Source organism: Bombyx mandarina, chromosome 11 (genome assembly GCF_030267445.1).
Source record: "Bombyx mandarina strain Sakado chromosome 11, ASM3026744v2".
NCBI lineage: Eukaryota > Metazoa > Arthropoda > Insecta > Lepidoptera > Bombycidae > Bombyx > Bombyx mandarina.
The window spans coordinates 3874692-3890924 of NC_143218.1; the positions used below are offsets into that span (position 1 = coordinate 3874692).

General features: G+C 38.9%; 3 protein-coding genes across 5 annotated transcripts in view; 2 read left to right on the top strand and 1 right to left on the bottom strand.

Annotated features, from left to right (window-relative positions):
• Positions 1-198: 198 nt before the first annotated feature.
• On the top strand, positions 199-4595 carry LOC114244435 (uncharacterized). The gene has a single exon (XM_028176245.2). It carries the CDS (start codon positions 881-883, stop codon positions 2666-2668), a length of 1788 nt encoding a protein of 595 aa, XP_028032046.2. The 5' UTR covers positions 199-880; the 3' UTR covers positions 2669-4595.
• Positions 4095-6572, bottom strand: LOC149501922 (uncharacterized). The gene has a single exon (XM_089731431.1). The coding sequence runs from the start codon at positions 6498-6500 to the stop codon at positions 5574-5576; it is 927 nt and encodes a 308-aa protein (XP_089587557.1). The 5' UTR covers positions 6501-6572; the 3' UTR covers positions 4095-5573.
• Positions 6573-9641: 3069 nt separating this feature from the next.
• LOC114244355 (lysosomal alpha-mannosidase) overlaps positions 9642-16233 on the top strand; it is a 33147-nt gene continuing 26555 nt past the window's right edge. For all 3 annotated transcript variants that reach the window (XM_089731432.1, XM_028176137.2, XM_028176136.2), the window contains exons 1-2: positions 9642-9797; positions 15424-15527. In XM_089731432.1, coding sequence (XP_089587558.1) covers positions 9782-9797; positions 15424-15527 — 120 coding nt within the window. In that variant the 5' untranslated portion in view covers positions 9642-9781. The remainder of the gene's footprint in view (positions 9798-15423; positions 15528-16233) is intronic.

A 16233-nucleotide genomic window follows, 5' to 3' on the forward strand; every position in this document is an offset into this window, starting at 1 on the left:
AACATTGAATTTAATGAATTACGATTCTTTGTATTACATATTGTATCAGGTCAAAAAAGTTGCACAGTACAACAAAGCACACAAAACTTCAAATCCATTTAATTAAAAATATTGTGAATAAATGTAACAGAACGAACTAGGGAAACCTCTGAATGATGAAATTAAAAGCTACTATTAATTTTTAAATAAGGTATACTTGGTAGAAATAGCGCTTCTGACATCCCAGTGTTAAAGGTCATCGACTGACGTATAGTACTAACAAATTGAAAGCCAGTTCTAAAGTCACAATTTTCTCAAACCGGCTAACATTTCAGAGTGAAGGGTTATATTCAAGTAAGAAGGGTTCATGGTCTATACATATACTTATATACTTAAACTATTTACTTAAGTTCATTGAACCCATCTGTCTGGAGTATACATTATGGTACACCGTAGTACTATCTGAAGTCTACAGACCAGTGTAGACACAATTCGCTTTCTCCCGTAATGAGAATCACACTCATTACCATTAATTATCCATTAAAATGTTACTGTTAATGTGGTAGAATCGTTTTTCTTAGTTGTCCATACTGGCGACCGAGAATAAGAATTGTTTTCTTTTTGTTTTTTTTTAATTTCGTAAAATTGTAGGTAGGTAGTCGTGAATTAAGATCGGTGAGTTCTCGTGTTCCTTCAAACAAACATGTCAATGATAAAGTGCAGTTTAGTGATGGGGAAAAATAAAAAAAAAATCGGGTAAATTCTCAAAAAATGTGATAGTACCCTTTTGTTTTGCTCGAACAGTGGTTTTATTCGTTGAATTGTCGGCAGGACCGAATATATAATACCTTATTGCTGTTTAGCTCTAAATTCGTTACGTAAAGAGAATTTATGCAAAATAATGGACTATGCATTCCGTAAGATATTGTCGAATATAACATATTTTGCTAAAACAAACGAAGACCGAGCGAAGGGGTCTTTGACGAGCCGCCGTCGACACAACACGCAGGCCGAGCCGGATGGAACCTTGAAGGAGACCACCGCCGCCGATCATGGAAACATAATAACAAAAAAAGGCTCGCATTCAGACACCGACATTTTAGCCGCGAACGAGCAGAAGAAGAGGAAAATAAGAAAATTAAAACTAGACGTCAAGAAAGCCAGTCAATCGATGACCAGATCGTTGGACTTCACCAACAACGATGATGACGGCTCCAACGCCGAGAACACGCCCAAACACAAGCTCCTGGATTGCAAAAGCGCCGAGGTCTTCAGTTTCAGACTGAAGAGGTTCAATTTCGATAGCTCCTTCGATTTACCAGACTCGCCGACGGATTCGTCTTCCAGAACTGAAGAGATTGTGGAAGTCGATTCATACTCTGACCCCAGCGATACAGACGACTCGAGCGAAAAGAAAGAGGTCAAGATGTGTCGGAAAGTTGAGCAGGAACCAGATACGGACAGCGAATCCACGTCGGTCTCACCAGAGCCCTTCGAAGACCTGGAGGACAAGAATGAAGAGGAGCGTATCAGTCTGCTGTTAAACTACCAAATGCGCCTGGAGAAGCTAGAATGTTTCTTACAGAAGTTGCTTAATGAATTCCAATTTCACATTGAAGTCTCGAATATATTTAATGCAAAATCAATTGTCACTGCCCCGTCTGGAACGGACGTGACACGGATACCTAAGATATTGGGCCAGGTCACTCACGCCGACAATACAACCCGAGGAGTCAGTCCATCATGGAACATAATCGTGGAGAAAGAGGATTCTTTATCTAAAAATAAATTAAAACAGCAGCTTTTAGCTATGAAAGAAACAATAGATACATTCATCAACTTATATCTAGATCATAGAAGAAAAGGATTAACAGTTTTAAGAAAGTCGTACAGAATCCAACGAGGTAAATCTGCAAAGATGACAATAAAAAAGAAAATGAAGCACTATGATTTTCCCGATCTAAGGGAAGCCATGATCAACTTATTCGGTACTGAGAGTGACAAAGAAGAGTTAAGTGTCTCAATGCACAATGCTGGTCACCTATTCAGCGAGTCAGATTCTTCTGAATGCAATTGCAAATGCCACTATTCACCATCTGACTCGGGCTTGACGTCAAAAGACACAAACCAATCGATAACTTCTTCGATCGGGAATTTCACTATGGATTCCAATACGTTATCAGCTTATTCAGAGTCATTAGACATGATAGTAAGCTATAATAGTTTTGAAGACTCGACTCTGTCTATTTTACAGCAGAAGACAGCTATAGAGCGGATCACATTCTACGTGCAAGCTCACAGCATACAGATTAATTGTGAAGCTGATGAATTTGAGTCTAAGAACATACTAACGTTTCACTGTCCGGCCTGTAATATTTCCGAGGTTGATGAAGAATGCCTTTTGAAACACATTTTGAGTCAGAAACATTGTGAGAAGATCCATTTTTTATACAAGACTGCCTACATTAAGAAATGTGTTGCATCTGGAAAAGAAATCATGCCAAGCACAGTTTTAAACCCGATGACATTATATAGGGATGGTAATAAAATAGTTTGCTTCGGTGATGCAATGTATGCTTGTACGCTCTGCTTCGAGAACCTAATAGTTGGAGAATCGGTGTTGATGGCTCATTGCTATGATAAAAACCATGTGAACAGGAAGGAGACTCTGTCCGAGTTATTCGAGTGAACAGTTTTCTGGCATTTAACATTTATTTCATGTGATTGATTCGTAATAATTTTATTTTTAGTATATTTTTTCTAGATTTTTTCCTCTTTTAAATCTATGAAATGCCTAATCTATAAAAAACATTACTATTTCAATGCACTTTTTGATGTCTGTGAAATTCTTATTATCATTTCTGTTCTATTTGAAGCTCTCTAGGAAATAATCTGTAATTTAATCAAAATAACATTTTCCAACATATTTTCTCTACTAAAAATATTAATTTTCATTTTTACACAAGAGAGCTGGGAAGTATTTTGAAAGAAAAAGAAACCCACTAAATTGCAACTTTTGTGTTACTATATATTTTTAGATCTGACAGTCCATTCAAAATTGGTAATAATAATATTGCTTTTTAAACAGATTCTTAGATCTACAGCAATAATTACTACATGTTTCACATGTGAAACTGTAACTTCATATTAAATGGGTAGAAAATCTTTATAGCTGCAAATCGCAATTGAAATGTAACTTAATTACACTTAAATTATTTGACAATTTTGTATATGGTTGTTTTAAGTTTAATAGTGCAGGCGCTATTAGAACGAATATGTATTTAATATTCTGTACAATGCAATTTTTTCGGATCCATTGTTGTCTATCGCGTTAACATAGCTCTCAGAATTAACTTGAATTATGTAATACATTTCACTTTAATTAACTCACTATTTCTCAACTTTAAGTACAAAAAAGTATACGTTAAATAAAATTAAACCATGTTAAAAGTAAGGCTAAATATATTTTTTAAGAACTCGAATAATTGGAATCCCAATTGAATTAATTCAATTGTTATTTTAGCCTATTGCACGTAAAACATTGTTTGCATACCTACCTGAAATTGACTGTTTGTGATTTTTCATGTAACATTATGGCGGCATGTCGCTTGATACTCATAATAATAATAATATAATTGCTTTTGTTTTAGAAAGTATGTTCTTAAGTAGGTCGGTAAGTAAGTAATAGAGACATTTGTAGTTGTGAAAATTAAGTAAAAGTGGGTTATGTACAGAGCGCGGGAAATATATTTTTTTTACATTCCAAATATGCATTCAAAAATATTACGTTCCTACGTCAGTTTGTCCATAGTAAAACGTTTTTGTGTTGACTTTTGCTGTTAAAATTCATAAATGCCCGTAGATTTTTTGTAATTTAAAACCACTGTGTTAACGTTCATTGTTAAATTGTAAAGAGCAACATTCTGATTGTAAGTGACCAAAGGTGCAGTTCTGTGACATTTGTGATCGATTAAAAAAAAAGATAAACTGTCTCGAATTTGATTGAAAATTGCGTTTTGTTACAGAACTATAACTTAATTAGTGATTTCCAAAATTAGTATTAAAACTAAAATATATGATTTAGTCGCCGAAATAAGTGTTTAAATAAAAACAAATTAATGTATTGTTATTTATATTGATTAAAACGTAAAAAGCATGTATAATTCTCAATTTCATTAGATTAGGATTAATGTTAAGTACATATAATAATTTAAGGCCTAACATAATGTACATCTTAGGTATGTACTATGTAGATTTTTTTGTATCAGTAAGTACATATACTTTAAATTTAATGATAGATTCTAGTGTGTTTGAAAGATAATTTGTTTCTTTGTCGGGCAAAGAAATGAATGATAAAATCATGCACACATTGTACTGACTAATGTAATGTATTTAACGTGAAAATTTCACATTGTATTTTTCTTGTCACAGCGCCCGCAGCATTTTCTCAATACGTAGCCACGGCTAACATTTTCTATTTGGAAATCACTAAAACTTTAACAAACCATTTACAGAATAAATGTAAAAAATAAATAATATTAAACAGGGTTTCCAACAAAACTGACGCATGTTTCTTATTCAATATATTTTCTGATTATAATATTAAAAAAATAAAATTATTCTATTTCACATTTTTTATTTGCATAATGAAAACAGTTCCCGCCATTGCACCTATTTTTCTCGCGACTGCGAACCGCCGACCTAAGGATGCCCTACCCACTAAACGACTCCCCTGCACTCTTCGCCCAAGCGTCTGATCCCCTCCCAGGTCAGAACCCGGACGAGGTAAGAGGGTCAACACTACAACCAGAGGGCGCAGCTCAACTCAAGGACTTTCAGGCGAATCGAAGACTCTGAAACCCCGCTAGACCAGAACCAGCCTGCTGGGTCGGGACGCGATACACCGCCAAATGGTTGCTCTTTTATCTCGAATACTCCTTGGTAGCGCGCTAGACTGCTCAACCCCCTCAGGTTGCCCCTTGACCTTCAGTGGGGAGAGGCCGCCACCTACAGTTCCCATTACACCCTCTCTGACAGTAGAACTTTTTTTCTGTTACCAATATAGGTGACGGTGGAAAATTTCTAAGCAATTTTGAAGTTTTATTATAAAAAAACAAGAAAAAATGCGATACAAGCCGTGATAAAAATTAGTGGGGTCTATGGTGTAGCACAAAGAATAGGGTTGGCAACAAAACAAAAACTTGAGAAATCGGTGTCCAATAACCTCATTGAAAGAAATCTAATCAATCCAATCAATCAAATCAATTTCGATTCCATTGCGGTTTCGATTGTTTTTTCCCTGCCTATTCTAGTACCTCGAGGGGTTATTCTAGATTCGCCGAACTAGTAGGTGAGCTCACGGGGCTCAAACCTGACGGCGTTGCTGACACGAACCGTAGCAAGAGCCGTGCTTCGCAGAATCTACCACCGGATCGGAAGCGCGACCCACTGAGATACGGCGAGAAACTCAGTGGGCTGTGTTTGTGGGTTAATTTACCGAACGGTGACCGGTGCTTGAGGTACCTAAAAGCACTATTAGTGGATCGGGAGGATCCGAAATGATGTGGTTTTTCGATAAACGTGTGATAGTTAATTTATAGTTCTCGATCTTGCCGATTTATTTGATTAAACAACAAAAAACATTGTTTGGAAAAAGGCGACGAATGTTTTTCGACGATTTCTTGAATTTCTTTTTTGTAAGCATCCGATTTCATGTTTTTAACATTTTGCAGGTAAGACACTAATAGTTTGCCGTATTTCTTATTTTCTTTGCACAGCTCTTTAGATCGGTAGAGACAATCAAATATGTATTTCTGTAAATTGTCATTTTTTTCACAAGTCGCGTAAAAACTGTTGATGGTTTGCAAATGTCGGATGAAGTCGATCGACGCGAATTCAATATTTAGGAATGCTTTGAGAAAAACTTCCTTTTCGCCGCCATTTATATTAGTCGTCAGATCACTTAATATGTTCGTTGATACGTTTTCGTTTTTGACTATTACCTCCAATAGATCCGTAAAAATATCGCTATATTTGTTCATTATCAGTTTTATTAGATCTAAATAAAATCTTTTGTAGTCTTTCATCAAAATTATTGGTAAGGAGTGTTTAACAAAGTTTTTGACGAAAGCGTCATCTGTATTTTTAGTGAAGAAAACGTAGTCAGCAATTTTTTCCAGAGATGGCGCTGGTAAACGATGCGCTATCAAAGTTAGCAACTTCGGGTGTTCACGACATTCTTTCTGCAGAAATTCGATGTCCAAATCTGATCCCGTTCCCAATGATTCAAAGAATTGTTCGTAATTGTCTGAATCGATAACAATTTCAGGTTCACTTGTTAATAATTGCGAATTGCTTTCAATTTTCTCGTCTACTGAAGTTGAGTTTGGTTTTATTTCAATCTGAGTTTTCTTCCTAAAAGCACGTACCCATTTATTGTTTTCGTCCTCTGGTGGTGCAATGGCTATACATCGTTGCAATAGTTCCTCTGACTGCGGTGAAAACTTCCATATATGTGCCATTAATGTAACTTTTGTAATGCGAAATCAAAATTTGTTTTGAAACTAAAATTGTAAACAACGACAATTGTCATATGTCCATTTGACGTTTTTAGTTAATTAATTGGCAAGTAAAAGGAACAATGGCCATAACGCCAAACATTTTGAAACCGAGGTCAAATCACATGTCTTGTAAGAAAAATAGATAGGCTGAAAATGATTATAGAATATAATAAACTAGTCATTAAAACGGTAAGTAAATAAAATAAATTACTCAGCTTATTATTTATTAATCAGTACACAGACGTCCACTGCTGGACATGGTCTCCCCAAGCCTCGCCACAACGATTGGAAAGACTATTAACCTATTACTAAAATGGTGCAATTTACAGAACATTCACTGAAAAATTTTGGAAGAATCGGAGAAGCCACGTCCAAAAATTTTGTTACATCTAATATTAAGAACCTTCATAAAAGCAATCGGTTCAAAACACGTTTGTTAACTAAAACGTTTCTATTTAATTACCTATATTTAGTTTTTGTTATATTCAAATCCGCTAACTCGTTGATGCTTCAAGCATTATATTCTTTATCTATGCACTAAGCAATTACTGCCAGTGTCATGTATAGCAGTAGAAATGAATTGTTTTCACTGTCACTTTGACATTAGCCCTGTGTTTCTAATTATATTTTTTTTAGGGAATTCCAGCAATTTCTTAAAACGTTGCACTAGACGTTCACTGAGTGCCGTGTGAGCGTAAATTACTAACACAAAAGCATAATATAGTAGCAATAACGAAGAAAACAGACAATTGAAGAGCAAAAAAAATTTTTTTTTTCATAGGTAAAATAAGGTTTTTAACACAATGCTGGCATTTTTATTGCTTAGTCGAGTACAGAGTACACTTAGCTGGTGTTAGACAGTTACTGGACTTCACAGACATCAAAAAATGAAATGAGTCACATATATTGAAATATGAAGTCTGTGTTAAAATTACACCGTACTAATTACGTTAATTTTGTTTCAGAGCTTATTTTTTATTATACAATGTCATTCCTTTTTATGTTGGTTGTTCGTAAATATAATATATCAAATGGCTGTTCCTGTTGGAGTTTGTATATAAATGTAATGGCAGGCAACACTTGACAGCGGTTGCTGGAGGAACTTCATCAAACCTCAGCCACCCGCCGGCGCACTCTCGAGGCCCTGGTGCCCGTGCTGGAGACATGGTCAGATCGGCGACACGGCGTGCTCTCCTTCTGCCTTACGCAGGTCCTCTCGGGGCATGGCTGCTTCGGGAGGTACCTGTGGAGGGTTTGCAGGAGAGAGCCACATCCGGGTTGTCACCAGTGCGGGCATCCGGATGATGACGCTCAGCACGCACTCGAAGCGTGCCCGCGTTGGGAGCACAAGCGGCGAGATCTCATCGCGGTGCTGGGGAGGGACCTCTCCTTGCGGGCTGTCATTGCCCGCATGCTAGAGGACGAGAGTTCGTGGGAGGCCATGGCCAGATTTTGCGACCTGGTCATGGCGTTCCGCGAGGCTGAGGAGCGCGAAAGGGAGTGGAATCCTTCTTCGGCTCCTCAGCGAAGAAGGCGGGGTGGGCGACGCGGGCACGATGCTCCCGTTAATCTCCCGTAGGGACTGTTGGGTACTGGGTGCGGGGGCGCCCGGTGCTCTGCTGTCGGTTCCGTGGTGAGGCGGCGCAAGGTGGCTCCTATGCGCCACTCACGGTGTCTCCCGAGACGACGTCCTGCGGGATCTTCCCGGGGATTGGATCCCGTCCTATTGTCAGGATGGGTACCGGCCCGGGGGCCGGAGAAGGGCCTTTGCCCGACTCCGGCCCCTGTAGATGGCGGCTTCCCCCCGGTGAAGGTCAAGGGGCGACCTGAGGGGGAGAGGCCGCACGGCGCGCTACCAGCACTCTAGCGCGCTGTCAAGGAGTTACGAAAGAGCGACCGGTTGGCAGTGTATCGCGTCCCGACCCGGCAGGCTGGTTCTGGTCCAGCGGGGTATTCCGGGGCACCAGCGGCACTGTCTGGGTGGCCTGACGGGCTGCCGTACCGAGACGGCCGACGTTTCAGAGCCTTCGATTCGCCTCGAAGGCTCCGTCGGCTGGGCGTCCTTGGGGTGAGCCGCGCCGTCTGGTTGTAGTGTTGACCGCGGTAACCCCCCTACCTCATCCGGGTTCTGACCTCGGAGAGGATCGGACGTCGGGTGTAAGAGTGCAGGGGAGTCGTTTAGTGGGTGGGTCCTAAAATCCTTGGGCCCGCGATCTGCTCTCAACACCTGCAGATCGTTGAGTCTCACATACCCCGCGCGCCCCGTATGCGTGGGGACCTCGTAGGAGGTTCGGCCCCCGGCCCGAAAAAAAAAAAAAAAAAAAAAGGATGGGTACCGGCGACGGCGAGCCTGCGGCGCGCATTGTGGGGTACCGTAGGTTTCGTGGAGTCGGAGTGGTGGAGCTCGATGGGGTTTAGTCGGTAGTGGGTTTTGCGGGGCGAGTCCTGCGTGGTAGACGCCGCGCAGCGCCTCGCGCGCCTTTCTCAAGGCGTAGTCTCCCGGTAGGAATTGGAAGAAGAGGAGGACTTTGGTCTTCCTGTTCTCCCTCTTCTTCCCTGGAGGCGCCGGAGTCCGACATAACCCGGTCTATTACCCCTCTCGACCGGGTATCCGTAAATGGATTCCCCAGCGTTAAAAAAAAAAAAAGGCAACACTTGACACATGATTACAGATTTCGAATATCAGAATTATTTTAAATGTTTAAAAAACAGATGATAGTCTTCTCGTAAGAAAAAGTCAGTACTTCTCATCTAGACACGGTCAGAGCAACATGTAAGAGTTTTATAAAAATATAAAGATAATAATTTTATAATGGTGTAACAGTGTTCAAACTATCTGCAATATAATTATAATGAAGCAGTGTGTTTCTAAATAGCCCCTCATCAACCTACAGAACCCAATCCCCTCAAATTTAACCGTCCAGCAGTTCCTTTATTAATGCTTTTGTAATGAGTGACGGTCACAATTTACCAACTTAATTAATTTTATAGACCGTTAATTGCTTTTACATGCTTAAAGTACAGCCTCGAAGCCTTATGCTTGAAATGAGTGTATAAATTGTCATATATTTAAATCGAGAAAATTAAAATCTGAGGGTGGCAACATTGTTCATTCATGAAATAAGCTTCAATCGTCCATCGACTTGTTTGAAAACACAAAATTCCAACAGACGATATCCTACAGGCGTAGTGACTGCGTGTCTACAAATTAGTTTGTTTTCCATAATAAATGTTCTTTAGTAATGGTGAAATTTTATGGTAAGTGTTTTTATTTATGCAATTTTTTAAGGATGCCGTTATTTTCATAGAATTTTCCACTTTAATATTAAGAGTACAAGACGAATCATTAGAGCTACATCCGGATCTTTAGTTTGTAAGAAAAAGGAAAGATACTATGTGCTTACTCTATGTAATGTTTTCAAATAAAATATTAATTAAACTGTAATGAAAAATGTTTAAGCTATTTTTGCCTACGGAACCCTGTGCATTGTCGCATACCGACTTGTCAATGTAAATTTTGGCGCGCATTGTTGACTTAATTGTATGAAATAATTACTTAAACGATGAAATATTATAATTTTGAAAACGTTTTTCTGATCAAACAAACGAGTCTACTTTGAATTTATGAAGTCTATTGTGTATAGTAACTGGCAAACTTCTTGAGCAAATGACCTTGACTGCGCAGAACCGAATTTTAGATCACTTTGGTGGTGAGGGTGAGGCGCGACGGCAGGGGAAATCGTATCGAGCGCTTTATTGGTAGATCAGTCGAACCTTGCGTCCCGCACCGCGCCTTCATTCCGCTTGCTCCCAAAAGTACGCTTGCGTACAGTGGAAAGTCTATCGTTATTAATCGTTAATTATTTGTTATAATTACTTGTGGACTTTGTTGCCATTGCTATTTGTTGAGTGTTTGTTGATTTTTTATAAAACATACACTATGCCGCGACAAACTGGTGTAGTATTCAAAAGAAAGGGTAGAAAAATTGTGTACGACGTATATTGCCTCATTATAAAACAGGGGAAGAATGATATGGAAAAATTAAAACAAACTTCGGAAGTAACAAAACCATCAGTGAGTACTGTTAGGTGCATTATTAAGGAAGCTAAAGGCTCTGGCTTGCTCGCCGTGTTTCAGACTTCGGGTAAGAAAAGATCAGGGAAGAAGAAAGTTACCGGAATGGATAGTTTCGTTCAATCTGTAATAAAAATATGTAATCATAATAACTACATAACAAGCAGCGAAACTCCGTACCGTAGAAAGGCTTCGAAAAATTTAAAGAAGATATAAATTTTAATGGCTCGGAATGAAGCTTACGACGTATTATGAAAGAGCTAGGCTTTAGATGAAAAAAAAGAACAGAAAATAATCGGAAGCTGGTAATTGAAAAAAGTAACATTCGATTACTACGAATCGAATATCTTCAAAAAATAATTAATTATAGACAAAAAAGAAGACCGAATCGACCGAGTTGTAAACTACACCGATGAGCCCTATGTCGACTCATCACGATGATAGCGACTCGGGTGATGAAAACAGTGATGATGATGATGGTCAAGGTTATGATAACGAAAAAAAAAATTACAAATACCAGCTTCGCTTCAACTGAATAAAGACCTAGCAACAGCTCTAGTTTTGACTTAATAGAAGGAATATCTATTTTACCTCAAGATTAAATTATTATAATTATTATAACCTATATGTTTTGTTGATGTTCTAATAAATATTAAATAAATACATATGTTCATTTTAATAATTTAATAGCATTATGACGCAGAGTAAGTAATGTTTTTGCACGTGAGTGTACCATGCGCGAACTTACCCCCACTACGTCAACAAATGCTCAAGAAGTTTGCCGGCTATTATACAAACAAAATATTTCAGTTTATCAGAGTTAAAATTGTATTTGTTGTTGAATTATTGATAAGTGTTTTCCTGTTAACCACAGACTGCCCAGTATTCAAATTAGTTATAACAAAATTACGAACGACCATTTTGAAATGTTTCATCTAAATTTTTTTTTTTTTTTTTTTATTGCATTGGCTGAGCCTTTGCTCGGCTACCTGTCCTGGTGAAACTGGAAAGGCCTTCGGGCCACCAGTAAACTTTCAATCATAAAAAAAAAAAAAAGTTCGACGAGCGAACTAACGAGAAATAGATTTTTTATTTTGCTTAGTTGGGTGGACGAGCTCATAGACATCTACAACGTAAATGCGCCACCCACCTTGAGATATGAGTTCTGAGGTCTCAGTATAGTTACAACGGCTGCCCCACCCTTCAAACCGAAACGCATTACTGCTTCACGGTAGAAATAGGCGGGGCGGTGGTACCTACCCGGGCGGACTCACAAGAGGTCCTACCACCAATAATTACGTAAATTATAATGTTGCGGGTTTGATTTTTATAACACGATGTTATTCCTTCATCGTGGAAGTCAATCGTGGAACATTTGTTAAGTACGTATTTCATTAGAAAAATTGGTACCCGCCTGCGGGATTCGAACACCAGTGCATCGCTACGTACAAATGCATCGGACGTCTTATCCTTTAGGCCACGACGACTTCAAATACTATTATCTATATATTAATACGTGAAGGCAAAACTTTGTATCCCTTTTTACGAAAATTGCGCGGACGGAGGAGTATGAAATTTCCCACACTTATAGAGAAGGAGTGCCGAATGCTAATATTTTTTTAAATGATGCTTAAAAATACATTAAATCAATAAAAAAACATTACACGCACTACCATGTATTTGACGCACACACGCATGCATACTGTTTATTGTCAAACTTTTGTTATTGACGTCTGTGGTCAAATTGAGAACAGATTAAATATTGTTTGTCTTTATTAATATTTACCTAAAGTGTAGTCTTGGCGAAATTTGTGATTATAGAAGTATAATAATAGTCTTTGAAAATAAAATCATAATAGTGTACGAACTTATAATTTCAATTAATTATAGTCGAGTATCGACTACCGGGCGACCACTAGTTATTATTATGAGGATAAGATTTTAAGTTCAAACTTAATACTTGTTTTGTTGGTTGTTCTGAAGAACTCGTATCGTTCGATATTATCATCGGAGGTTTTCGAGATTGTTTTAAAAGAAGACATGTTTCCAAGAAAATGTTCCCAAAATAGTTTCGTGATAAAAAAAAATTTATTGATAATGTTTGTTATGGAATTTACTTTTTATTGTGATAGTTTTTTTTTATTTTTTTATTGCTTGATGGATGGACGATCACAGCCCACCTGATGTTAAGTGGTTACTGGAGCCCATAGACATCTACAACGTAAACGCGCCACCCAGCTTGAGATATAAGTTCTGAGGTCTCAGTATAGTTACAACGGCTACCCCACCCTTCGAACCGAAACGCATTACTGCTTCACGGCGGAAATAGGCGGAGTACCCGTGCGGACTCCCAAGAGGTCCTACCACCAGTGAAAAAGACCAGATAGATAGACCAGTGTGCTTAGTGCGAGTTTTTGAACGTTCTCGATAGCGTAAAAGTTAACTCAAATTTGTATGGAGTTGGAACAGCTCCCCTAGCGGCAAACGTGGGTCAACGTATCCAACTCCATACAAATTTGCGACTAAGCCTCGCCGACTTATGATCAAAAGGGTTGTCCGTTAGTCGAAATAAGAGTTTGAGTGTCTCAATCGGTTAAGGAGATTATTGGGGATACGTTCCGTACGTGACAAAATAATAAAATACTTTAAGCGTAGATGTAATAAGGTCTGTTTTACGTTTTTTATTAGTCAATTTGACGACGCGTCTACAAAGGACATTCGGTTGGATCCCTAAGTACTTATTGGAATGCTTTCTATCATTGTGCATGTACCGATTTAGCCATTAGATCCGCGAATAAAGAAATCAAAGATCTGGTTACATTGAGAGATTGTTTTTATAATAGTTCTAGGCACGTAACGGTATGACTCCTTCGATGTAGAACGAACTACTTTTTTGTGTGGTTCATTCCGCATTGAAACGAGTTTATATGTAATGATGTAGGTCGGATCTGTGTCTGTTTGTGCACGAGAAGAGCTCGGGATCAGCACAGAGCTGCAGAGGACGGGGTCTATAGTAGTGTAGTATAAGACTAGAGGCTAGATGTAGGTCGGATCTGTGTCTGTTTGTGCACGAGAAGAGCTCGGGATCAGTACAGAGCTGCAGAGGACTGGGTCTATAGTAGTGTAGTATAAGACTAGAGGCTAGATGTAGGTCGGATCTGTGTCTGTTTGTGCACGAGAAGAGCTCGGGATCAGTACAGAGCTGCAGAGGACTGGGTCTATAGTAGTGTAGTATAAGACTAGAGGCTAGATGTAGGTCGGATCTGTGTCTGTTTGTGCACGAGAAGAGCTCGGGATCAGTACAGAGCTGCAGAGGACTAGGTCTATAGTAGTGTGGTATAGGACTAGAGGCTAGATGTAGGTCGGATCTGTGTCTGTTTGTGCACGAGAAGAGCTCGGGATCAGTACAGAGCTGCAGAGGACTAGGTCTATAGTAGTGTGGTATAGGACTAGAGGCTAGATGTAGGTCGGATCTGTGTCTGTTTGTGTACGAGAAGAGCTCGGGATCAGTACAGAGCTGCAGAGACTATAGTAGTGCGGTATAGGATAATAGGTTTGATGTAATATAAGTAGATAATTTTCGAGGGTTGATTATTAGAAATATCTTGTGTAATACTAATGCAGTCGGATCTAAAAGATTGTCGATAACGTGTCATTGAAATGTTTACGGGATTGATAAGAAATATTTGTTTCACAACACAATCTCGTGATGCAACATTTCGAAGTGTCCGTGGCCTAATTAGGAAGACGTCCAGTGTACTAGTGTCGAACGATGCGACAACGGTGGACTCATTGTTTTAAGGATATATTGTGTCATCTTCATGAGGAATTTTCGCGATAAAGGTATAAAAGTCGTGTAATAAAAATCATACCCGCGAAATTTGCGCGATCAATAAATATAATACAGCTATAGAAGCTGAAAACTAATTAGTATTACTGATTAAATTTGTTTAAGGATTGGAGGTTAATATAAATTATAATAAAGAATTTAACTAAAAGAATATAATATATATACAGTCAAACCTGGATAAGCGAGAGTTCAAGGGAGCACAATCTCATTCTCGCTTATAGCGGTTTCTCACTAACCCGAGTTTCTCGCTAATGCTCCCTTTCATTTCGCGATTTTCCGGATTCAAACGCATTCACTATTTACTTAATGACAGTACTTTAATTTTCCGTTTTTACATGATGCAGAACAGAACTTTCCTTTGCAATTGATTAACGATAAACTGAGTAAGTCCGACAAATAGGACGATACACAGGCACACGTGTCCATTCGAAAATAATGCGATAAAAGAATACGATAAAATAACGACGTTATTTAGTTCCACGAAATAGAATAGGTTCAATATTGACGAGAAAACAATACAAAAACAATGATAGGAAGTTCCACGAAAGTTAAAAATGAGTCATAAAATAGCAGATGTTAAATTTGTAATTTGTTTTGTCATTTGTTCCTCCTAAATAATATAAATAAATAAATAAAGCTCGACTGTCGCTTATAGAGGTATAGATAAGTAGCAGTCTCACTTACGGAGGTCCATGAGGAAAAAACGACTCTCTCTTACAGAGGTTTCTGTTTCTCGCTAATAGAGGTTTTGAGAGCTTAAAATGACGGGTCCTTGCTATTACTCTCACTTATAGAGTTTTCTTACTTATCCAGTTCTCACTTACCTAGGTTTGACTGTATAAGAAATAAGCAGTAAAATTTCTATTATTCACATAAATTGTGTGTTCATAGTGCAGTACATTATGAACTACGATATGATACTGATACAGTCTGAGTTATGCGTGATGTCATTGTTACAGCCACCATGCTGGTACTCGCGCTGCTGTGCCTCCTGAGCATATCATCAAGCGTTCCCCTGCATGACCAGATAACTCCGAGGCCTGGGGAGACGTGTGGCTATGAGGTAAATATTGGTTAAAGCGTTGGCGGCTGGGTTGATTCAAGACATAGGCTGCTATTTATTTCGAAAGAATATCTCATTAACACACTTCTTTGTCTCCACTTTATCCGACTAGGTGGGGTCGGCACAGCGAATTTTTCTATTCTATTCTCTTCCATCAGCCATCATCTCAACACTCACTCCTCTCTCTCTCTCTCATATCGTTGTTCACACACTCCATCCATGTCTTCTTCGGTCGACCTCTTTCCTCTCTACCTTGCACTACCAGTGCGATACATCTGCTAGTCCCTTGCATCTCATTAACACGGGCAACTGAATTATTTTCTTTAGAAATATCTTGTGGCGCATTAGAATAAATAATTGATACTTCTCTTTGACCAACGGGTGAGGTCGCGGTTAACAGATGGCTGTACAAACTTCAAGTCTGGGGTGCTTTGTTGGTAGATCTTTGATTTGACCTTGACGCGATAGCTAAAATTAACGGCCAAACTGCCCAATTTCACCATTTGGGTCAAGCTGACGTTTTCCTGAAAGCTCTATCGAAATAGGTCCAACCGTTTTCGTATAAGGAGCATACACATTGTTGTTTGTTCATTGATAGCACTAAAGTGTAAATGCTGTTCATAACAAATCCGACCTCTGTTATCAGCCGGTGATGTTGGAAGAAGGCGTTATAACAGTCCTCAAGTGTTCGAAGGGTCAACGACCT

Coding starts and splice junctions, on each gene's coding strand:
- LOC114244435 (XM_028176245.2), top strand. CDS start 881: ATGGACTATGCATTCCGTAAGATATTGTCGAATATAACATATTTTGCT.
- LOC149501922 (XM_089731431.1), bottom strand. CDS start 6,500: ATGGCACATATATGGAAGTTTTCACCGCAGTCAGAGGAACTATTGCAA.